The sequence below is a fragment of the Nothobranchius furzeri genome, chromosome 1, assembly GCF_043380555.1.
Source record: "Nothobranchius furzeri strain GRZ-AD chromosome 1, NfurGRZ-RIMD1, whole genome shotgun sequence".
Taxonomy (NCBI): domain Eukaryota; kingdom Metazoa; phylum Chordata; class Actinopteri; order Cyprinodontiformes; family Nothobranchiidae; genus Nothobranchius; species Nothobranchius furzeri.
The window spans coordinates 62,564,171-62,589,720 of NC_091741.1; the positions used below are offsets into that span (position 1 = coordinate 62,564,171).

The 25,550-nt window shown below is 41.1% G+C and overlaps 1 protein-coding gene across 2 annotated transcripts in view; it reads right to left on the bottom strand.

Moving 5' to 3' along the window:
• The window catches only part of mpped1 (metallophosphoesterase domain containing 1), a 158,745-nt gene that overhangs the window by 129,839 nt on the left and 3,356 nt on the right, over positions 1-25,550 (bottom strand). For both annotated transcript variants that reach the window (XM_070549645.1, XM_054739474.2), the window contains exons 2-3: positions 17,660-17,841; positions 1,781-2,006 (exon numbers count right to left, since the gene is read on the bottom strand). In XM_070549645.1, the coding sequence (XP_070405746.1) occupies positions 1,781-2,006; positions 17,660-17,841 (408 nt within the window). The remainder of the gene's footprint in view (positions 1-1,780; positions 2,007-17,659; positions 17,842-25,550) is intronic.

A 25,550-nucleotide genomic window follows, 5' to 3' on the forward strand; every position in this document is an offset into this window, starting at 1 on the left:
CCTTTGTATCCAGACACCAGATGTCATGATCCGCCCCGGCCTCCCTGCTGTGTCTCTCTTGCCTTGATTAACCTTATTGTTCTCACCTGTCCCTCATTACTCTGCCCATGTGTTCCTGATTTCCCTGTGTATTTATACCTCCCTCCTTGTTGCTGTCTTCGTCGGATCATTGTTGTTTGTTCATGCGTGTTTTGTCCCGTCTCTCCCGTTCTACAATTAAACCATTTTTATTTCATCCGTGCCTGCTCTTCTGCCTCCGGGAACCCTCCACCACACTTGGTCCACCATCTTCACACCCCCACATCATGACACCAGAAGCAAATGACTCTACAATAAATATACAATAAATGTGCATTGAGAAAAGATATATTCTATGTAGCACATTGTGAAATATCAGCAGGAAGTCCTCAGGTATAGAATCTGAGATCACCACTCAGATTTCAGCTTTCCCATGAATTAGGTAATACATCAGATATTTAGGATATAAAATAATATTTAACTTGACCAACAGAGCTCCTAGTCTACTGCAGATTAGTGATTAATCACTAAATAGGTTCATCCCATCATCCAGAGTCGGTGGCTGATTCATGTCGGAACCGTCTTTGTGTTACTTTCATGGAAATTTCATCAGCTGACCGTTTTAATATAAACGAGTTTTCCTATTTCAGAGTGTATTATCTTCCGTTTTCTGTCCTGGTGCTGTGATTCTGTCCCCATTCTCTTTTACCATTTCCTTTGTAACAACTGACATCTGCTCTATTAGCACCATGCTGACTGTTAGCCAGTCGGCTGCAATGGCTCTCACTTTTAAACGCGTGAGCATCACCATAAATAGATGAGTTATTTATGTTAAAAAAAATGAATTGGAAAACAAAATTGATGTTTTTGCTCAGTTCTTAAATCTCTGATTACCAGAAAACTACAGAATGCATTTTAAAGTGCTTCTGCTAGTTTATAAATGACTCAGTAGTACGGGGCCAAAATACATGTCAGACCTCCTTCAGGTATCTATGCCCAGCAGGGCTATGAGGTCCAGGAAGTGGTCATCTGGTAGAACCCGGGTCAGAACCAAACAGGGTGAGGCTGCTTTTAGCTGGAATCAGCTTCTTCATGACCTCAAATGTGCCCCAACTCTAGAAACGTTTAAACTTTCTAGAAAACTTTCTGTTTTTCATCAGCCTTTGAATGGATGTCTCTTACGCTGCACCTTCTGCGCTATAACTGCTCACCCTTTAACTTTTTTCTGATTCTTAAATCAACTGAATTTATTTTGCGTATTTAATTTGACCTAAATTTACTTGAGCATTTTAATGATGCTGTCACATTGATTTTAATGTTATTCTCGCTAATGGAAAGCACATTGAACTGCCTCTGTGAATGAAACACAAATAAAGCTGCCTTGCCTTAAATGAAATATTCAAAAGGATTTCCTTTAATTTATCTTAAAAAATATAATAATTTAATGTTAGCTATTGGAGTATATCCTTTCAGATGTGTTTAGCTTTACTTTGACAAAATATAGCAAATGAAAATTTACAATAAATAGGTGATCCATAGTTTTAGGAAGGTTTTGCTTTAGTAGCATGTGAATTATGTCTTCTGATAAAATATTATGTTTTTGCTGCACTTTAGACTTTTAAAGTACAACAGAAGATTCAATCACAGGTGGATGACAAAGTAAAAATCAAAGGAAGGGGATAACCCCCCCCCCACTGGTGCTTTTCTGAAAGCCTGTCATTTAGCGGTTTACTCAAATCAAACATGCAATTCCAAGGCTTACCATGGAGAGCCATAGATCCTGAAACCGCGAACGGTGACTTCCGAGTCCTGCAGGTAGATGCAGTTGGTGAGCAGCGACTGGACGTTCTCATAATTCTCTGGCTTCAGCTTGGAGGCTGAAGGAAAATAGTAGAAGTCCTGCTTGATGAGATCTGCCATGAATTCCTGGTCAAAGGTCAACTCATGGTTTCCAGCAATAACTATTTTGATATCATAGGGCAGGGTACCTGGTGAGGGAAGAAGAGGAGTGGGGAAGTTTTGGGAAAAAGGGGAAAGAGAAGATGAGCATAAATGATGAAGGAGTGCATTGGCAGTGCAGGTCGATTAAAGAAAACAGGAAAGCTGGGAGTCGGAGTGAGAAATATTAAATATAGTCAGATAAAGATAACAGTTATTAAAGACGAGGAGCGTGTGTGAGGGATGAGGGGGATTTGGTAGAAAAGTAAAAGGAGAAAAATAGCACGTCAGGACAAAGAGAGAAGATGATGAAAATGGAAGTGGAGGAAAAGTGGAGGCAGACAGGAGGAAACGATAATGGGAAGAAAGAACATTGAGAACAATATGAATCCAAACTCAGGTGGCATTCAGATGAGTCGTGCTTCTCCCTTCTATCCCCAGCACATCTGTACGTCTAGACTGAAACAGAATAGGTGCTTAGAGCATCGTAAACCCCTTTGTGCTATCTGTTTATTTTATTTTTATTTTATGTTTTTTTGTCAACACTCCCGGCACATTTGAGATCTCTGCCTCCCCGTCCCAGTGCCCTGTGCCTCCTTAATCACCGTCAAGATTAAAAAAGTTTTCTGAATCGATTCCTCAGAGAATCTCTCTGGTCAAAATATTATTCTTCATGCAAACAAAGCTGAGCAAACCGACACAGATCTCTACGGGCGACCACTGATAAATGAACGAGGCAGGATTTTGAAAGACTCACAAACTACAGCAATCAATTTGACCCTGGTCCAATCCAACCCTGCCTCCTTTATTCACTCCTCCAATTCAGAGGCTTTAATTGGCTATTCAGAGCTTGGCACAGCAGGGTGCAGCATTGATCTCAGCTTGTCGAACCAAGCAGCGTCTGGCTATTCACAGTTCTACATGACGTTTTTAAAGCCCAGCTCCGAAAACAGAGAGTCAACATTGACAAACATCTGGGGGTCGTCTGTGTGAGGTAGACGGAGAGTTCAATCACCATCCTTCCTCCATTATTACCGCCGGTGTAGCGCAGCATGCTGCCCGGCACACTCGTTTGTGTGTCAGCATGCGTACATGTGACTGACTTTCCAGCATGGATGTGAGTTTGCATGCATCTGTGCATGAACATGTCATGTTAGTGAAAAGGAGTAATTAAACCAAGCTTCAGAAGAGGCTGACAGCCCGGCGACAGCTTTGTCATAACAGCCAATCATAGCTCAGTGGCAGCGGAGGGATAGAGGGAGGGAGAGAAAGGAGACGGCAAAAGAAATACTTTAGGAAACCCAAAAAATCCTTCAGAGTGAAGGAGGAACAATAACAAGATGAAAGCAGCTGTCAAAGAACGCCCGTCTCTGCAGTTTGGGTCTGGGCTGCTGCATCTCCATACTCAGCTCCCATTTGTTTGGAGAAGGGCCTTGTGTTCAGCTGTCAGACAGACGCCCAAAAAGCCCCCGTAAATGAGGGACTGCGCCAACACAAAGGCTAATGGACACAAAGACGATGCACAACAACAAATATTTCATTTTTTCCCTTTCAATGCATTTGAAACAACTTTCACTTGATAGATTCAAAACAATAATCCTGAGATTTGCTTTTCTTTAAACAAATGTCGACTGAGTAGAAAACAACTGAACTCCCGGATATTTGTGCTGCAGCCAGAGACACGGGAATGACCACAATCCTTTTTCAGTTGTAGAGTTTCACTTATGGAGATACAGTCGGATAGGAAAGGATTCTCATAAAGTCCTTTTTTAAATATGGTAAAATGTGCCTGTGAGTGATGTCATCAGAATGCTGCCCTGTATTTAGCCTCTTTAGCAGATCCTAAAATCTAACAAAAATCCTGATCCAACCTTGAATGTACAAAAACCTTTAACATATCCCACTGAAACAAAAACAAAGCCATGGGGAAAACCCCATAATTCAATTTGTCTCATCCTCAGCAGCTTAGCAACAGATGAGGCCATTTTCTGAAAAAACCTTATGAGATGTTTTCATGCCTGTAATTTGGCCTCTGGCATAAATTAGTTCATATTTATGTTTATTTATAACTTTATAATCATAGTTCAGTTCCGGTAGTTTGTATCCGTTAAATCCACGGTATGACCTCTGAGGCTTATCAAAGAATACTGTGTGTGTAGATAGATCTATGCATGTGTAACTCTTGATTTGTAACTTGCGTTTACATTTAGTGTGTAACTTCACATTTAATATAACCCTTTCAGTACATTTTCAAGGCTCATAAACACATATATGTGTAAATAAAAATAATTTAACTGTTAAAAATAAAATGTAGTTGTATCTTTTATAACTACACTATCATCTATTTTTTCACAGAAAAACATATTTGCCCCTTCAACACAAGTTTAGACTAAATCCAAAGGAAATTCAAAATTCCCACCTTCCACCCAGCATTCAAATGCACCATGTACGCACAAATCAGTCAGGTGAGAAAAGAGTCTCAAAAGGATTTTTGTACTTGTAAACTGATCTGTGTGTAATGTAGTTTAGTGTGTGTGTACCAGGTGATTTGTGTGTGTAGGAGCCGCTTACATGTTAGGTCCCCCTTTAGTCTTTAGTATAAATGTGGAGCCCATATGCCAGCGCTGCAGTGTGCTTTCAGCACATATACTGTATGTTTTAGATCATGAACACGACTGATTTGATGAACTGCTCCTGTGGAAACTAACGAACTCTGAGGAGTTATTTCAGCAGTTAGATTAAGGTGTTACAAAAACAAATGCACCACGAGAAGACAAGTTTCACTTTTGCTTTTATAACTGAATTAATAGCTGACTCTAGGGAGTGCTAATAGCAAACCAAAACTGCATAGTTTAATTTTAATGTGTAACTTTTTTATTTACTACAGACGTACTGTGCTTGATCGCTACGTAAGTTAAGATTTTTTGCTTTTTCATTGTTGTTTTTGGCAGCAGTTTGGCTCAGAATACCATCCTAATACACACTGAATCAGGCATGTGAACCAAATCCTCTGAGTCCAGAATCAGACGGAGTATCATGATTAGCACCTTCATCAACAAACTCCAAATCCAGCCCGAAAAGCCCTTACTCTTCGGCGGAGGATCTAGCTGGCAAGGGCCAATGTGTTATTGTAAAATACTAATTACATACTAAAACTAGTTATTATTAGAAATAAATAATTACTTGGTTCACAGTGATAACTTGTTTTTACTGTAATTAACATGATGTTGTATTCACTAAATCTACTGACAAAATGTATTGTTGTATTAACATAATAGCGTTTTTAACTCTTTCAGCCTCACAATTTAATTAATTGCACTGTTGGTCCAATAATAATGGAGATATCCATTCATTCATTCATTCTTTCAAGTACATTATTTCTGTAATACTATTCTTAGGATCTAATTAAAATTATAGTGATTTGACTTTATGGATCAACAGTCTGCCATATTTTTCTAGTGAACTTATTTGTAGGTCCTTCCTCTCCTCCTCCTTGTTCTGCTGCTGGATGTAGCAGCAGCATCCTATGATGATTAAGACCAGGTCCAGTCCAGCACATCACATTTTTGTCAACGCTGACATCCTTCCACAAATTCAACACGGTGGCTTGTGTGTAATTTGGCACGAACATGCCATGTAGTCTGCAGGTATGTTTACGACTCTGAGAACTTTAGGCCAGTGCATAATTTTAGCATGTTTTGACAATTTAGTGCACAAGATGCTGAGAGAACAAAACAGGCAGTACATACGTAGAGAAACAGTGTGCATGAACACCCGCTGAAGCCACAGAAATCTTCCGGAGCACAGCCACTATTGTTCTGAGGCTGCTAGTCTGGGTGGTCTGCTCTTTGAAGAGGAAAATCCCCGGTCTGGGCAAAGCTCTGGCATATACATGGGATTACTGCCCATTGTGTATGTGCGCTAAAGTGTGTTTGTGTGCACACAGGAGCCAAAAAATGTTTTTAAAAGGCAGAAATTAAATGTCTGCCAACACAAAGCTGGTTCCAAAATGTGTGTGTGCGCACATAGATATTAAAAACTAGACGCCAAAACATTTAGCCAAATACCACACACTCACAAACACAGCACGTGTGTGTGTGTGTGTGTGTGTGTGTGTGTGTGTGTGTGTGTGTGTGTGTGTGTGTGTGTGTGTGTGTGTGTGTGTGTGTGTAGAAATGATTTAATAAAGGACCAATTATTTCCTGCCAGCCCAAAATGATTAAATTAATACCAATGCCTGTTTCAGGAGGAGTGAGTTTAGAGAGCAGCGGTCAAACTTTTAGCTGAAATCTTATTCAACCTTGATTATTGAGGTTATATCATCTGAGCTTTTCCAAACCTTTATTTTATGTATTATAAACATGGTAAAGCTGCATTTATATAGAATAATTTGACACTTTAAGCTGTTGCTTCTAAAATGTTTGGTCCATATAGACTGCCACTTAGCTGAAAGTAGAAGCTAGATTTTATTTTTATAGCAAAAAGCACAGCCAGATGTGGTTTTCATGGGCACGGCCTTTCTGTCCTTTTATGGTACAAAAGTGACAGCATCTGTCACACAAATAAACAGCATTCAGAAAGTTTGTTATCGAGTCACGTAATTTGGGTAATTCACTTGTTAGCATTCGTTTACAAAGCTGCCAACACAGATTAACACATGGAAAAAACAAGTGGGGCAGGCTTAAGACCAACAACCAATAAAAACTCGGGAGCGCTACATTTGAAATGTCCTGGTTTGTCACTGTTACTGTGGTCAATTCGTGATTGTTTTAGACTTTCAAAAAGAATTTTGCTAATGTTTGACCTGTTAATCAAGTGTGCAAAGGTGATCAAATATGGTCACTTGCCCCCTAATTAAAGTGGGCCAGAGTATGCCTTTACAGCTGCTTTCAGCTGAAACAAACGCTGCTTCAGAACAGGTGCATGGTGGCACAGTTGGTAGCACTTTTGACTAGGAGCAAAAAGGTTGCAGGTTTGAACCTGAGAACAGAGCCTTTATCTGTGTTTACAAAAATTGAAAATAAAAGCAAGAAGAGAAGTTTCAGAGAGAACAGCACTGAGGTTCATGGATAGAGAAACTAAAGACTCAGCAAGGATCAGCCATGACTCTACAACCGTGTGTGTGTGTGTGTGTGTGTGTGTGTGTGTGTGTGTGTGTGTGTGTGTGTGTGTGTGTGTGTGTGTGTGTGTGTGTGTGTGTGTGTGTGTGTGTGTGTGTGTGAAACACAGCACTGCGAGATGAAACGGAAAAGTAGAAAGTAACACAGCGACACAATAAGTAAAATATGGGAGCTAAAAGGTAGAGACAGATAAAGCAGAAACAGACTTTTTCTTCCCACATCAGCTTAAACTTAATACTCACTCTTTCATTTAATCCACCACCCACACATTGCTACATCTCATCTCATCACACACACACACACACACACACACACACACACACACACACACACACACACACACACACACACACACACACACACACACACACACACACACACGCACGCACACACACACACACACACACACACACACACACACACACACACACACACACACACACACACACACAATCATACAAGCAGACTCAAAACAAAGACAGCCAGTAATTATGAGAAAGCATACACAAACACCACCTACTGTGCCACACATTCAAAACACACATTTTATCTGAGTACAGCAGCACCTCCCAACACTTCTCAGTATCCTCAGCAAACAAAATGCATTTCACACACACACACACACACACACACACACACACACACACACACACACACACACACACACACACACACACACACACACACAGCTGAAGACGCACAGAGGCGGTGACAAAGAGATATGGTGCATCGTCAATCGTCCTCGTAGGTGGTCTGTCTTCTCTCCCTCTCTCTTCTACACTCCACTCCTCTGTTTCATCTTGTCGCCTCCACTTCCTTGTTTGGCGTGACGACCATCGCTTCCAGGATAATGTAGTGGCAGATTAACTTTTGCTCTGAAAGTTGCTGCCTAGAGACTTCTGATGAATGCTAATAAACATAGGGACTTGGCCAATTGCTAGGCTTTTAAAGGGATATTTCTGTCATTTATCTAAAACAAACACATGCTGGTGACATCACTCAAAGCAAGCAGAATCCTAGAGACAGGAAGTAGCCACCCTGACCATGACTAGCCAGTTTGGTGACAAACTGGTTAGTCATGTCTAGTATTTAAAACAACTCTAACCCCTACTTCTGGTGCCTATCTCCAGAGGTCACTGGGCTCAAATTCAGCCAGAGTCCTTCAATAATTTAAGGTAAATTTAGCCTTTTACTTATAATCACTTGAAATTCAGAACATTTTGTTGAATGTTTGCCCTTGCCCTTAAAGGAAAGTGTGCATGCGTGCAGTTGGGGCAGTTCTGAGGTAAGGATGGTGAACGGGGCAAAAAGGAAACACAGAGCGAAAATGACAGAGGAAGGAAGTTATTGTGGAGGGAGAGAAGAAGAGCATACCATAAAAAACAGCTGTTATGAAAGTTTAATGCCTGGACTGGTACAGAGCTTAAGGGAGCAATCCGAGAGAAGCTGAGGAGGTAAAGAGGAAGTAAAGAGGATGATGTGCAGCAGTGGACGAGTGCAAAGACAGACAGGGTGAAAATGATGGAATCCAGATCAACATAAACATGGAAGCAGAAGCGGAACACATTCTTCATCCTCTGGTCTCAAGGCTAAACAAGCCCCTAAAAAAACTGGTGCAAGGTGTCAATGCAGTAATCGCATCATGGTCTTCACTCATTCATAATTCAGCAGTAAAGAGGAACAGAGCAGGCACTAACTAAAGAGCTGAGGTGGAAAAGCTTCAGGCTGTGGACCACACAGCTGTGAGTCAGCCAGGGCCATGTGCTTTAGGAAGGCACATAAAAAAAACACATTCTACGGGTTTTCCTACAATAATCATCAGATGTTTAGAATTGTATCCCTAATATTAATAAAAATATGTGCAATAAGAGAAGTCATGAAGCCACAGAGGGACTTCTCATCCCTTCTGAGCCATAAGGCTCTTGAGTCACGGTCACCAGATATGAAAAGTTGCTCAGTAAAAAATATTCTACATGAAGCCTACAAGAGCCACATTTATAAGAAGAGTGCCACGCTGGTTGTCATTTCTTATTCTGTCAGGACCTTGAACTAGACTAGCGGTTCATAGTTAACAAGAAGAAACAGACGAGGCTTGTTCTGTTCCAGTTTAATTAAAGGAGCTTTAGACCTGCTGCAGTCCAGGAGTCCATGCCGCTGTGGCGTGGAAACTTGTTTTTATTTGCACGAGACTCACAGTGCCTCGGAGGTCTAGACTGACTCATGATAACTAGAGCTCAAAGATGACAGCTTACACTGAAACTGGGAGTTTAACACAAACCTTGTTTCTCAGAATGGTTTCAGGAACCTTTACAGCTTTTACAGCAAACGTACCTGGAAGCTGTGAAGTCTTACTTCAAGTAAAGTTTATTCTTTGAACACATTATTCAGAATAGTGACCAGCAGGTGAGAAACACCCCAAATTAAAGCAATCGATACAACTCATTTAAACCTGGTATTAAACATCTAGAACGTCAAAAATAAAAAACCTGTTGATGTAAAAAACATTTTAAATGCAATGAATTGAATTTTTTTAACATTCTTAATATGTAAACTGGAATCTCTTTAGAAAACAACTCAGAAGTCTATGATTTCATTACAATAATTAAAACTAACTCTTATTAAAAACCTGTATATATTAATACTGTGTTTAAAGCCACAAATAGAATCAAACGTCAACACAACCAAAGGGTTGTGTCCTCACACTTTTATATGCAGATGACTGCGAGAGCTACACAGGGCACCACAGTATTAGGTTTGCAGACAAACGTGTAGCCATTCTGGTAGAACGTTGCTGTTTTTATGTGAACTGCTGACTGTGCAGCTACTTGTCTTCTGGGGACAATAAAGTTGAACAGAATTTAACATAAAGCCGAACTAACCAGGTTTGTCTTGACCCAGAGTTGATTTCCTTTAAAGATGAGCTCCATAATCAGCCATAATATTTACAGTGTATTCTGTTCTGCAAGTTCACATATCACACAGGATGAGTAACGATCAGGGGGCGCACACACACACACACACACACACACACACACACACACACACACACCAGCCCTCTTAAGTATTGCCTCAGCATGAAATCCACATGAAGGCTTGCTGCAGAGATCATATTTGCCGGCTCGAGCGTGAACTGAAAGCCTGATCAAAGGAGCCGTTATTGGAGACAACTGGAGTAAAGCTTAATTGAGCCTCACTCTCACCAAGTCTGCTTGAAACTATTTTTCCACTATCTTTAGAAGGTCTCGCACCTATTTAGCCTCTTCATCACACAATTTAAAGATTTAGTGTAAAATCTGACTTCACAGTTTTGTCCTAGTTTACATTCTCTTTGCAAAGCCTTCTGGTTGTGCAGCACCAGGCTAAAGACCAATGGTGACAGATCGTTTGCTGCTGTGGCCCCCAGACTCTGGAGCTTTCTCCCCCTGAGCCTGAGATCAGTGGACTCATTGGTCTCCAGCTGAAACTCACCTGTTCAGGCTGGTTTTGGTGTGACCTTTATCACCACCTTCTCCTTATTCTGCTCTTTCTACCAACTCTGCCTTTCCACTCATTACCTCTTTCTTATTGAATTTACTTTCACTGCAAACAGTTTTTTATCACATTTTTTACTTTTCTCATATCCATGATATTTTTCTTAATCTTTTTAATTTTTTTTCCTGTTCTTGTGAAGCGCCCGTATTTGTATAGCACCTTCTTAGGTTTGAACAACCCCCCAAGGCTCTTCACAACACAGTCATTCACCCATTCACACACTGGTGGGGATGAGCTACAATGTAGCCACAGCTGCCCTGGGGCACAGTGACAGAGGTGAGGCCTGCCAAACCTGGCGCCACCGACCTCTCCGACCACCACCAGCGGGCAATGCGGGTTGGGGGCACTATGAATACAGGCCATTTTGTAAAAATTCTAAAGTGATCAAATATGTGCTCTCATTTGCACCGTGGAGTGGAGTGATAGCTAATATTAGATCTAATTAATTAATACCTTTGAGTATCAAAGAATATTTAATGAAATATCTTATTAATTGGGTCAACGAGACATTTTGGGTCAATTTGAGACAGAAACTTGTGTAAAACAATCAGTTTATACTGATTTCATTGACTATTTCCCAAACAGTCCTCTCGTGTCCCAGATATAATCAGTAGAAAGGTTTCTTTTCAGTTGTGATTTTGAAATTCTTGACTCTCCATCTTGATGACCTGTGGTTTTCCATGATGGAAGCCCCTGGGCTGGACAGTGTTTCGTGTTTTTTATTATTTTATCTAAAACCTTATTTTATTTTGAGAGGAAATCTTTGAGTAAATGCACACATAAATTAAAGGAGGAAGTCTGCATTCACATAGTAGCACCATGCCCCTGATTTTAGAGCTTTTCCTCTTTTAGAGAGACGACTGTTTCAGTAAATGAGTTTATACTTGTTGCTACGTTGGGCCAAGTAAAACACATCTGAGATCCTGGTTCTGTCTCATTAACAACTTCAGTGATGAAATTATGTCAATTTTCATTAAATATTCTCTGATATTTAAAGGATCTAATAACTGAAATCTGATATTCAGGGGCGCCGTAAAGCGGTGAAAGATTAGGAAGATTCTAAGGGCCCAGAGCTGTCAGGGACCCAAAAAAGTTTCAAAGTTGAATAAAAAAATTAAGTTTAAAAATAACAAGTACTTCATGGGGCCCAAAATGTCTGGCAGACCCCCTGCTGATATTAATAAAATTATCAGAAAACCAAGACTAAAAAATAAAATAAATGTAGAGTCCTGGTGTGTTTTAAAATGCTACCCCTTTCTTTCTTTCCTTCTGGTCCTGTTGTAATCTGAGATTAGGACTGGATTCCTTCTTCCAAACATTTTTAATAGTTAGTAAAAAGAAAAGAAAATATTTAAATGTAAATCTGAATAAACCTTGTATTGCGGTTAAATAAAACATCACAATGTCCCATCCTTGGTGCTGAAGATGCTTATTATTTATTTCATCATCTGAAGTTTATTAAAATCTCCCAGAATCTGACAAAACCATGAAAAGATTGAATAAATGTTGTTTCATTCAGATTTTCCTACCTGGAGATCATTAAGAACAGAAAAGTGTAAAGAATGAGTCGTTTACATATTATTTATGAACCATAAAATGTGAGATTCCATAGAAATGTGAAATCTCAATCTGATGGATCTTTGACTATTTTAACCAGAAGATCGGACCTTTTTATTGCAGGGATTAAGCGACACTTCGTATTAACGCCAAGGAAAGAGAGAGAGTCAGGTTTAAAATAGTTAAGAAATTTATTTCTACACAATTTAAACAAGACTAACTTTAACACTCTGTGTACTGATGGACTATGGTGGAGTGAGACGTGATGTGTGTGTGGAGTGTTATTCAGAACCAGCGGATCCGGATAAGCGGTTAGTTCTGATGGGAGTGAATGTTTCGCTCTAAACTTTAGTAGGAGACTTTTAACACACATGAAATGCCACCTGTTGATCTACGTACCCAGGGGAAGCCTCCGATCAGATCCAGACTGTCGAGGTCCTCGTGGACCCTCTTTGGAACCGAAGCCGGTAGAAAAGCAACGGTACCGACCAAACTAGTCTTGGAATGCTTCCAGGTCACGACAGGTTATCACTGGTGTCTCTGAGACCCTGAAGGGGTCGTGAGGTTCAGCTTTTTTTTCCTGAAGGAACTGTTGCGGTCAGGTGTAACTTGCAACAGATTTTATCCAGCTTGTCTGAGGTTCTTTATGGCTGAAGAGGAATCCGAATGACCTGTCTGAGATTTCTCTAGAACGCTTGAACTAAAGAAAAGGTGGCGTGGGATAGTTTTTAGAACTGTCATATTTTGGGTTTAATGGCGAATCAGAATTTTACATGCAAAAAGAGGGTTTATACAAACACCACAGAAAGCCACGCCTAGCCCCAGAAACTAAGTTTCTGATTGGGTGAGACAAAAGGAAATGTGTCTTGTGACTTTTAACATCCAATGGTCCCCAGGTGGTTTTTTTTTTTTTTATATTTTTATTTTTTTGAGGAGTGAGCACCACCTCACCTCTGCCACGTAGACCCTAAGGAATAAACCATCAACCCTGCTCAACCATCCCCTCTCCTGGAGGGGGCACCTGATTGGAGGGCTAGGATTACTGCATTGGGAGGGCCACATGAAAAATCTGCTTCTCTATACTGTCTACTTGCAAAACATGAATAAGTGTTCTGAAAAACATGAATTCATTTTCTTATTTTTCTGCATCAAGATGAAATCTGAATATAAACACGAATAACATTATAGGAACTTTCTGCATATGGTCTGAATCCAGGTAGACAGAATCACATTTGAGGCAGCAGAGCTTTTCATCTGATAAATTCATTTAGTTTTGGTGTCAACAAGAAAAATCATTTATGCTGTTTCCATTTAACTGTCACCGTCATTTTGAAGTGTCCCTGGTACATTTGACGTTATTCCAGCATTTTTCATTGTGTTTACTGCTGAGTCATCATTACATCTACTGGTGACTGATTGTCTCATATCCTATTGATCATGTTGTTGTTTATTATGTATATATTATTAAAATGACACTAAGACAGGATTTAGGGAAAAGTATTGCCACATAAAAAGAGCAAGGTGGAGAAACCATGACACCTTTTCTATTTCAGTGATTGGCAGCTGACTCACACGATGGTTCATTATGACAGTAAAAGTAAATGAAAACTAGCCCCTCCCCCAGAAAAGCCAAGAAACATTGTTTTTTTAGCTCCATCATCACCCAGGTAATGCAGGCTCTGTCTGGGAGAAAAGAGTTCTCTCCATGCAAGTTTTCCTTCCACCTCCTCTTTCACTGTCATCCCTTCACTTTCCAACCACTCTCCTTGCATGCACTTCAGCTTCTACCTACTCAATCATTCTCTTTTCTTCTCTTCCCCCCTTCCTTCTCCTGCCTCTTCTGCAACACTGCCATCCCTGACAAAAATTCTGAGAGGCTGCCAGCAGCCCCCCAAGAGCCAGCTGACTTCCTGCTAAAAATAAGAGCTGCAGAAGGACTGATTTTGGAGGGAGTGAACAGAGAAATGTGAAAAGAAACAGGGAATGGGAAGAAGGAAAACCTGTTAAAGAATGTAAAGTGAGTGGAGAAGACGAGACAAAAACAAGAAGTGGGGAATTTATAAGATGTATCTTATAGAGAATATGGAGTTATGATTTGTACAGAGTCCCCTTTAGAGCCAATCCTGCAACACCCAGCTGTGTGTGGAGAGAATAAAAGAGAACAGCCATATAAATATTTATATGAGGTACGATGGAAAGGAAGGTGGAAGAGTTGCAGGGGAGGAAATAATGGGGTGAGTGAGAGAGGCAGCGATGAATGAAGGGAGGAGACACTGATTTCAGAGGTGGCAGCAGGTGCGTTTGGCTCAGTTTATCTTTTTATTCCTGTCTCTCCTGTTGCGTCACTCACTGCTGGAATACAGGCTGATGGATTTGCAAAGTGCACTCCCAGCAGTTCTCATATGTGCAAATGAGTAAACACGGAAAGGACAAGAAGTTCTCTCTTTTTACCCCCAGCGTCTAGACTACAAGCTCATTAGGTGGCTCCCATGATTTAACAGGACACATCTCTGTCCAGAAAAGGGTTTCACAGTTTTTTCATTATTACGGCAGCAACAATGAGAATGAAGACAACAATAGCTCCACTTGTTGTAAATTCTTATTGTTTTTTTCTGTTAGTCTAATAATTCAACATCATTTTATTACAGCTTCAAATACCAGATAAACTATATGACTTAGATTTGATCCTAAATAAGAAGTGAGAAGCATGGATGCAGATTAGATGTCTGTCTGAGGTGTTGGGTGTCTCTTAAAAGAGCCATTGCGTCTGTAATTACTCGCAAGCGTTGCAGAGAGGCTTTGACCTTGAGGTTAAAAGGTAGGATGGTTCCAAATACTTGCTCACCGGTTTGACTGGACCAGGAGGCAGCTAGAGAACTGACTAGATCTGGAGGTAATTCCTGTTTTCATCAACGTTGTTTATGAACTTAGACAAATCAGAATTTGACACGTTTAAGAGGGCGTTAACAAAGATACCCAGACACCACAATCTCTCTCAGATATTTAAGAAAGGTTTGGCTAAAACATCTAGCTAACATTTCATCATTCCATTCATCATCTGTTATCTACATACCCATCACTTCATTCATACGTTGTCATGTACAATTATTTAGTTTAGGAAAACATAATTTTAATATTTTTTATAAACTATATTCTTGACTCTGAATTAAAATGAAGTGTGTATGTTCCCTGATTAAGTCAAAGAACCTAAAGGAATATTAAATCAAACATTCAAAGACCAATCAGAATGATATTTCATATATATATATATGTGTGTGTGTGTGTGTGTGTGTGTGTGTGTGTGTGTGTGTGTGTGTGTGTGTGTGTGTGTGTGTGTGTGGAACATCACATCTCATTAATCATTTAATAAAAAAGTAGCCAATCTTTATCGCTACATAGAGATAAATGAAACAAAAGATTTTAAAAACTGCTTCCAGTGAGATGATGTGTGTGTATATGAAGTAAAAGAAACAAGCAAACTAAGCTTCTGCTGAACTTCAACCTCCTTCACAAATGAAAAGGGTTGACTGGATTTCAAATCAAGCAGCTGTATTTTATGTTTGTTATATAAGAGATGAACATGATTACTGAGAAGGAACAACTCTATTAAAGGCTATCTGTGTCTAAATGTTATTTCTTTGAATATTTAAGCTGGAACTCGATCAGAGAGCTCCGGGTTACATTTTGATGGAAGTGACTTTGTTCTTCATCCCTTAACACCTGCAGATCCCTTCGTGAAAACATTTTTGTTCTTTTTCTCTTTCTTTTTTATCCCTTTTGTGACTATTTTCAGTTAGTGAGATAAAAGTGGCTGCCAATTAATTAAATCTCCTGTATTCCATGTGTGTTTACAAATGTATAAAGGGTCTTTATTTTTCCTGTTTTTCATTTTCATTTTGGGGGCTTTTTCAAGTGGTCTTATCTCTCATTTGAATCAGTCAAAACAGTGTATTTCATTCAGCTGCAGCCAATAAAAATATTGTTAAGAGGTAAATACAGATGAAAGTGAAATTCAAAGGGTATGGAGGTTGGGATAGGACTTTATACATCTCCCAGAGTGTATATAAATAATAAACTGGACTGAGTTGAGGTTACTACTGAATTTTAATCAAAGTGCCAGAGTTTTCTATGTACTAAGACCTCTAAAATCTTAATAAACATCTTAAAGTGATAGAACGTATTTCCCGTCCAAAGTGGGCAGCAGCAAGTAGGTTTTTTTTTTTTTTTGTTTTGTTCAAGTAACACCTTATCAACGAATGGCCATTAGCGTCAAAATTCCCTGGGAGCGCAATTTTTGAATGAATACCTCGTCAGATTATTCAACCTCCAGCAAAATGACAAGTATAAGACTCCCTTTCATCACAGGATACGAGCAAAGAAGAAAATGTGTAAAAAGAAAAAAAACCTTGTTTATGAATGGCAAAAGTTTTGTACCGCTGGTTACAAATTTGTAAATGCATTTTGTCCACATGAGCTCCCGTAGAAGAAAACATCACGTCTGATATGGTGTCACCCAGAAACTTAGGCCAACACATTGTCATTCTCAGGATTTTCTGATCTCACAGGTGCAAATCTGTGATGGTCAGAGTTTTTCTTCATGTTGTGGCAGACTGGATCAGCAGGTTGAAGCTGGTTAAGGCCATTAATGTAGTTAAGATCAAAAGGGACTCTCTGACAGTGGTGTCTAAGCGGAAGATGCTGATCAAACTAAAAGCTATGGTATCTGTGTTTTTTTTTGTGGAGGGATCAACATGTGTTTAGTGGCACGTTTCCATTACAACACACTTTAAATAACGATTAGTGTTTTGTGCATTTATTTGTTAATCAGGCTCAAATTCAAAAATGGTAAGACTAGAAAAATGTCCAACGACATGCTGGTTCAGGTTCTCAGTCATCTAGGTCAAGGTAATCCAAAAAGGTTCAGATGAAGGCAACTGGACTTCTTTGGTTTCTTGAAGACGTTTCGCTAAAACATCTCCTTCCTACCCCCGATAAGTCAACAACTTAATGCCAGCGACTCATCATGGGGGTAGAGAGGAGGTGTTTTCAGAGTGAGTTTCTCCTCGTTAAGCAATAATACACAGTTACAGTTCATAAGCTTGACTCTCCCACATTCTAGTCAGAACTGACAGAACTCCTCGGATGAGAAGTGAAACGTCTTTAAGAAACCAAAGTAAAGTTGTCTTCATCTGAACCCTTTTGGATTTCCAACAACAGTTTTCAAATCTGGAGCTTTTGAAAAGTTCCTACATGAAACAGTAAGTTTATAGCCTGACAAGCCAGACTAAATAAATGTATTATTCTTTGCAAAGCAAGAATTTGGTCTAGTTCACTAGGCTAGTAAGTTTACTCTATTCATAAGGCTAAATTGCTCAACTTTCGTTAACATACAAGTGATAAATGGATAAAATAAGAATGTGTGTTAATGGTGGACATGAAAGTCAGCAATTTGAAAACTTGAAACAATGGAAAGACAGATACAAGACTTTACTGACCTAGCCAGTCATTGAACTTTTTGACTTCAGAGGGAAGTCCCAGTTCAGTGAAGTCCCCAGCATGGATAAACACATCTCCATATGGCATCTGAATGGCATCAGTACGAGAGTGGGTGTCTGAAACGCACACAAAACGTGTGTAGCCTGGTGGTTTCGGAGTGTCATGAGGCACTGGGTCCACCCTAGCACAAAGGAAAGACAAAACATAACAAAAGTTAAGTATGAGAGAAAAGGGAAAGAGGTCAGTGAATCTGCAGTGGCACTAAATGGTGGAAGAAGAAAACACTCGGTGCTGAATACAAAGTCAAAGAAAGCCAACAATGAAAGAGGTTTAAATTTGAATCCAGGAGAAAAGATGTCCCCACAGACTAACAGAGCAGAGAAAACAAGAGAAGTAAGAATAAGAGGGCACAATAAAAATCACATCATCAAGAGATGCTGTGAAAAATGTGCAGATATAGAAAATAATAAACTACAGAAATAGAAAAAAACTTTTGAGTCCTGTGGGATTTCTTGCAAGCGTGCACATTTGCAGGGTCTCCAGAGAAAACAGGGGAGCCTGTGAATAACCATGGCCCACTTTAGTGAGCTTTCCTCCAGGTAAAGATTACACACAGCTCTTCCTTCTTCGCCCTGCATTTCCATCATAAAAAAGGAAAAAGATGAGAGGATGTGGGAGATCAGATGTATAATAAGAGTTCATATATCCGATACAGCAGCAAAAACAGATTGTCAAAAAGCCAAAATAATTACAAAACGTTGTTTTAACACCAACACATGTATTGACTTTGTCTTGTTCTGTATACTGCTGACTACAATGGCATCAGATTGGTTAGCCATAGTGGACTCCAGAGTATTTGTAATTGTCCTGATCATCTGCATTTTTGTCACCAGGTATCTGAACTCCTTCAGTTGGGGTCACCTTGCCTGTCTTGTATATTATTCAACCACATCTTTCCAGTTTGAGGTCTTTGCTGTCTATCCTGGTTTTCATTGAATCATTGAGTCAATGCTTCGCTCATTCCTGGTGTACATATTGATGTCATCTAAGTATTAGAGGTGAATGATGACTGCTCCGTTCTGGGACCAGCATCCATAGCCATTCTGCGATGTTCTGGTGGAGGGTGGGGATGGGGTGGGAGTGGATCTGGTCTACGCAGAATGATAGTGAGGACAGAGCATCACCTTGGTACATTTGATGCTAACTTTTTCAGCCTGTCTTCACAGTTGACTTTCACATGCCCACTGAGTTCTTCATGAGGGCTCTTAGTGTCCTGTTGATGTAGAGTTTCAATTTCTCCAAGTATCAGTGAGAGTGTCTGTAATAAAAATGAACTTGTCATCTGTTGTATAATTGCTTTATACAAGTTATTGATCACTACTGTTTGTCAATCACACTTATCATGAGGATATAATCAAGGATAATCATGGTAGAGCCGAACATAATGTGATCATGAGGATGTAATCAAGGTAATCTTGGTGGAGGTGTGCAGCTTTGCACGCACATCAGGGAATGTATAAGGAGCAGAGCAGAGCTCAGAGCTGTTAGAGCTGCTTGTTGGATTCTACCTGACGAGGTTCATGGATTACATGTGTTCAGTTCTTCACCTATCATGGATTACGTTTTCTAACTGGGGTGTTCAGCTCTCCACCCATAAGCAACGGTAAGAGAAATGTTTCGTTCATGATTGATAACTTGTATGAATGCCGGTTTAATAAAGCCTTGTTGTTCATCTGATATTCAAGTTGTGTTTCATTGTTTCTGGCGTCGACTTGACAACGATCCTGATTAAATAAATATAAAGTGTAAAAAGAGACTTTGAGTCTTTTTTGGTAATTAAAATAAAATAAAACATTTTATTTTAGAACATTTTTGGCGTCACGAACAGGATCAGTCAAGCTATTCCAGCAACAATGAAGTGTTTTTGGAGAAGCAAAAAGGAGCCGAGTGCTTCTGGGGAGGGAACGCCGATTCCCGTGCCGATTCCCGGCTGGGAAACGGAGGAGTTCCGAACCATTGGTGATATGTTAAGGCAGCGCGGTGGACGCCCTGGGCCGTGGGGAGAGTTAAATGGAGTGGTCAGCCCCGCCGTGGTGCTGGACCGTTTGACGCGGATAGAAGTTAAAGAAAAAGCGCCGCTGGCAGGAGTGAGAGATATGATGTGGCTTTTTGCAGAAGCATGGAAAAAACAGGAGTTAGAATTGAGCAGTTGTAGAGAGCGAGCGGCGCAGGAGAAAATCCATGCTGAAGAAGTTGGAAAATCATGCTCAGAGTTTGAGCAGAGAGTGTGTGTGATGGGGAAAGAGCTAAAGCATGCTCAGAATGTTTTGGATAAAACGCTGACTTTTGTGTCTCGAGCGCAAAGGAAGGAAAAGAAGCGACCTCGTAGAACAGGTCCTGCTCAGATCCGGGCGTTTGTAAAGAATGTTGGTGAAGATTGGGACCCTGAGAAATGGAACGGGGATCTTTGGGGGGATGATGAGGAGGAGGAGTGGGCGATTAAACCTGACCCACCACCTCAGCCCTTGTATCCATCATTACAGGGGATAAAGATGTCAGAACAAAGACCTATTACTAGGCGTCGGCGAGAACAGCAAATTATTCCACCAATACTGGTAGATATGGTGGATGATCAGGGACGGCCGGAACTCGATGAGGCGGGTAATATAAGAAGGATGTTACAACAGCAGCCACAACCCGCCCCTAGGCTGCTAACAACGCTAGAGGATTATTCACAAGATGAGTTAAATCACATGAATGGGAAGCTGAAACAGCGCCCAGGCGAACCAACTGACTCCTGGCTTAATCGCCTTATGGAGGATGGCGCGTGTGATATAGCCATAGATGCCGGTGATGCCATGAGATTTTCAGGATTAAGTACTGATGCACAGATAAATGCTGAATACCGGGCTACAGTCCGGGCATTGCCAGCTGATGAAGATTTCAATGTGGGGGATGCATATGCTCTGGCATGTCATGTAATCTATCCTACCACGGCGGACTGGTCTGAGATTAAAGGGCAATGGCAGACAGTAAGAGATGCCATTCAGCGGCTCACCAGACTCACTATTAGAGAGCAAGTGGCTCGAAACGGGGGAGCTGGAGTGGTGGACTGTAACATCTCTAAGGCAACTAGAGATCACCTCATCAGACATGCCCCACCACATTATAAACCCATGGTGACCAGCTTGTTGTTTGGCGCGGCAGACCAGACTTTTGCCGCGATAAAAGATCGTCTTGGCGAACTCACCACGCTGGGTGATTGGTCTGAGACGAGGAGAGAGGGAGCTAGAACTGAAAATAAACCCAGGATTGATCCACATTCAAGGGGTCGTAAAGGGGGGGCAATGGGCCCCTCTAGAACAGATCTGTGGAGGGCACTGCGACAAGCGGGAGTGCCGTTTGAGGAGATTGATGGATTGCCCACTAATGCATTGATGGAGAAATGCAGACAAATGGGACTGAAGGTCCATTGTCAGTTCAGACATTGTCCTGAAAAGGACGACAGGATGTCTGTGTCAGAATTGGTTGGAATGTTGCAGAATGTGATCAGGGAGGTGGCGTCGAAGCCTGCTGAACCTTCCGCCCCTCCCAAGGAATCTTCAGAGGAGGAGAGTTCAGATGAGTGTTATCAGGTGGCGGCAGTGAAGCGTAGAAAGAAAAAACAGCACCGAAGGGAACATGATGATGAATAGGATGAAGGTCAAGCTCAGGTTGTTGCCAGTGCCTCAGGATGGTCAATAAATGATATCAGACCACATGTGGAATTACAGATTTATTGGAAAAAATCAGTACAGACAGTAATGGCATTGGTTGACACTGGGGCGGAGGCCTCGGTAATTCATGGCAATCCTGATAAAATAAAGGGAAACATTGTAGAAAAAGGAGTATCAATGCTCCACGAGCAAGTGGCAGACGTTCCAGAAATGGATGAAGTGCCTTTTGAGGTAAAACCAATCCAGGATTCTCCTGTGAAACTGGGGGTAAGATGGAGCGAACTCACCCCAGAGCAGCAGGAGCGAGCCTGGTTCACTGATGGTTCCTGTCAATATGTGGCAGGAACCAGGAAATGGAAGGCTGGGGCATTTAACCCTGGTACACAACAAGTTATGGAACTCACAGGGACAGGAAAGAGTAGTCAATGGGCGGAGTTGAAAGCAGTACACATGGTAATAATGGCGGCTGGGGTGCAGGGAGTAAGTATTTATACTGACTCCTGGTCAGTAGCCCAAGGAATGTTAACTTGGATGCCAACTTGGCATGCTACACAATGGAAGATACATTCAAAAGAGGTTTGGGGAGCTGACCTATGGAAGGACATTTGGGAGAAATGCCAAAATATTCCTGTGTCAGTATTACATGTGGATGCTCATACTAATAACAATGATCCTGAATCCCTGCATAATCAGACTGTAGATAAGATAGTGAAAATTCAGGCTGTAAGACAATCAAGTCCTGGATTAGCCAAATGGGCTCACGTTACTGCTGGACATTGGGGTGTGCAGGGAACATTGAAATGGGCGAGGGACAGAGGAATAGATCTCATCATTGATGATATTAAAACTGCCATAGAAGATTGTGAACCTTGTCAACATCAGAAAAAGAGAATCCCTCGACATATACAGGGACAGATACATCGAGGTAAACAAGCGGGACAGTGTTGGCAGATTGATTTCATTGGACCATTGCCAAAAAGTAAAAACTGTAAGTATGCATGCACAGCCGTGGATACGGTGTCAGGGGTACTGGTGGTGCATCCGTGTCATAACGCCAATCAGGAGGCTACATTGAAATGTCTGTCATTAATAGAGACCTATTATGGACTACCTTTGCAGGTTCAGACTGATAATGGTACCCATTTCACTGGAAATAAGATCAAAGAATGGGCAGAGAACAACGCGGTAGAATGGATCTATCATGTAGCATATCACCCGAAAGCTAGTGGACTCATTGAGAGAATGAATGGGTTACTGAAAGAGAAACTAAGGAAACTATCGGTTACTAATTCTTTGGACAAATGGAGAGAAAATCTGACTAGGGCAGTACATCAGTTAAATAACAGACCCGTGGGGGATGGAGTTACTCCACTGATGCTAATGGTTGCCAGGGCAGGAAGGGAAACAACTTCTACTGACCCTCCTATACGAATGTGGAAACTAACTTCTGAGGCAGAACTCCCTGTTAGAGCAACTGCGGGCTCTGTGGGATTAGATCTTAAAATCTTGGAAAGCATCACTTTAGTAACCAATAAAGTGACAGTGGTAAAAACAGGATTGGGAATTCAATGTCCACCAGGAACTTATGCTCATGTGTGTCCAAGAAGTGGTTTAGCTTTGAGGGGTCTAACCATTTTAGCTGGGGTAATAGACTCAGACTATCAAGGGGAAATAGGTGTGGTGTGTCAGCATACAGGTAAAGAACCGTTGGTACTGGAAAAAGGAGACAAGATAGCTCAGTTAGTAATCAAACGGTGTGTAATGTCCAAAGTTGAAGAGATTACTAAACCTACCACTATCACTCAGAGGGGTGAAACTGGGTTTGGATCATCAGACTTTACTGCGGGGGCAAAAGTGTGGGTGGAGCAGCTCAATGGTCCTCCCAGAGCTGGAGAGATTATTGCACAGGGAAAAGATGCTGTGGTAAGTGTATTGTTCCCCGGAGAGGAAAAATGGATTAATATTCCGATAAACAAATGTTACAGGAGAGAAAATTAATGCTTGTCATTCTATCTGCAGTTTTGTATGTATCCCATAGGCGGGTGTCTGAGTGACGGTGGTTGACTGGGTCCCCTTCCCCTACAAAAGGATTGAACCCTTGTCGAGGCGATGGATGGGCTCCGCGGACCTGGTGGTGTCGGATGTTTGGTCATCGTCCTCCATGTCCTCGCTGTCATCGCACTGAGGGCACATTTCTGTTGGGGGCTCACGGAAGGACAAGTGTTGGAAGAAGGGGTCATGGGCCATCTGGAATTGGTTAGCAGTATGTCCAACCGCACTCAAGGCACATTCACATGCAGAGCAAATGACGCTTGCTACTTGGGAAACCTAACATCTACCGGTAAGATGTACCGGTGCAGAGGATGTCTTAAAATCCGAGGAAGGGTGATCAGCCCGGGGGTGTTGGTTCAAGGATCAACAGTAACCTTTAATTCTGCAGCGCGCATCTGTGCATACCATCAGGGGAATGGTACTTGCATACAAAATGGCACAAATTGGAGTATGAAGGTTGATCGCGATTTCCGGATCAGGAATGGAACTGTAATCACAGGAGGATACGCCTATTTGTACATATTCTGGGTGCTGCCCGACACAGCTAGAGCTACGCAGACAGCTGTAGCTCCCCTGGTTCACACTTGTCAACAAATGGGACAAATAAGGGTAGCCGAATATGTGCGATGGACTGTGAAATTCCCTCCTATTCCGCCTTGTAACAGGAGGAGGTGAGCATGGTATGACACCGTGCTAGGAGGAACTGGAACTTTGTATGGTCTGGCTAACACAGCAGACAATGAGGTGACACGAACTATGCTGTCCAACACTGGAGAATACACCGCACAAGCTGTCACCAAGACTGCAAGATGGATGCCTTCGACTGTATCTAGTCAGTTAGAAGGAAGTGATGTGTGGAAAAGTGTATTTAAATGGAATCTAAAGCTTTGGAATGAAACTTATGATGCATTGCATAATTTGTCACACATAGGTAATTGGACAGTCTGTTCCTTGCAGACTATTCATGCTGAGACACAGAGAAATAGGTTTCAAATACAGGTAATGAGTAATAACTATCATGCATGGCGAACATTATGGAACATCAGTAGTTCATTATGGCTACAGCTACATGCAGAAATGACGATTTGTAATAAATCTATGTGTACTGGATACTGGGATCAGTATAATATGACATCAGTAATGACTGTGTGTAGATATCAGATACTGCCGGTGATAACCACTAAAGGGTTTTGGTATCTCCATGTTAGTGGAGAGTGGTGGGATGTTAAAACAAATCGAACATATGAAGTAAAACACTGTGATGAGACTGATAAGGGTTTAGCCTGCCCATTGGTAAAAGGACATAGCAATCCATGTTTCACTGATTCAAGGGTCGTACTCTGTGATTGGACGGTCACACCCCCAGAGGAACAGTTTTGGCAGGTGGGTCCTAACACCTTATGCGTGGCTATAATGACCAATTCCCCACAGGTACCTTCAGTTCCCTTTTCAGGTTGTCTCAAGGGTATACATATGTGGGAATGGAATAACGTGACCTATTGGTTGAGTAATTACACTGTATCTAGTCGGCTGACTAAGATACAATGGGAGGTTTTACACTCCCCTTGGACACTCTCACTGGAACAATTCAAATGCGCATTGGATGGTTCCACTGAAGTGGCAAAATTGATTGACTCTCATAGGTCCAACCTTTCCAGGCTCATGGTGTCTACTCTTGTGGCGCAAGGGGAAATAAAACATGTTGCTACATTGATTGAACAGGCTTCCGCTCATCATTGGTGGGATATATTTACAGGCATGTCGAGTACCGCTAATAAAGTGCTAATTCCACCTATGATTGCAGCATTAATTATAATCAGCATTCTAACATTGTGTAATCTTATTATTTGTTGGTATGTTATTCGATTAAGAAGAGAAATAAATTGGGTAATAATGCAAAGACTACGATGAAAATTAAAGTGGAACTACAAGGTATGTTATAAATGACGTTGGTTTTGATGGGGAAATGGTGATGGATCCATGATGTTACATAAATTAGATGAAAAGTTCAAGAGTGGAATGTAATAAAAATGAACTTGTCATCTGTTGTATAATTGCTTTATACAAGTTATTGATCACTACTGTTTGTCAATCACACTTATCATGAGGATATAATCAAGGA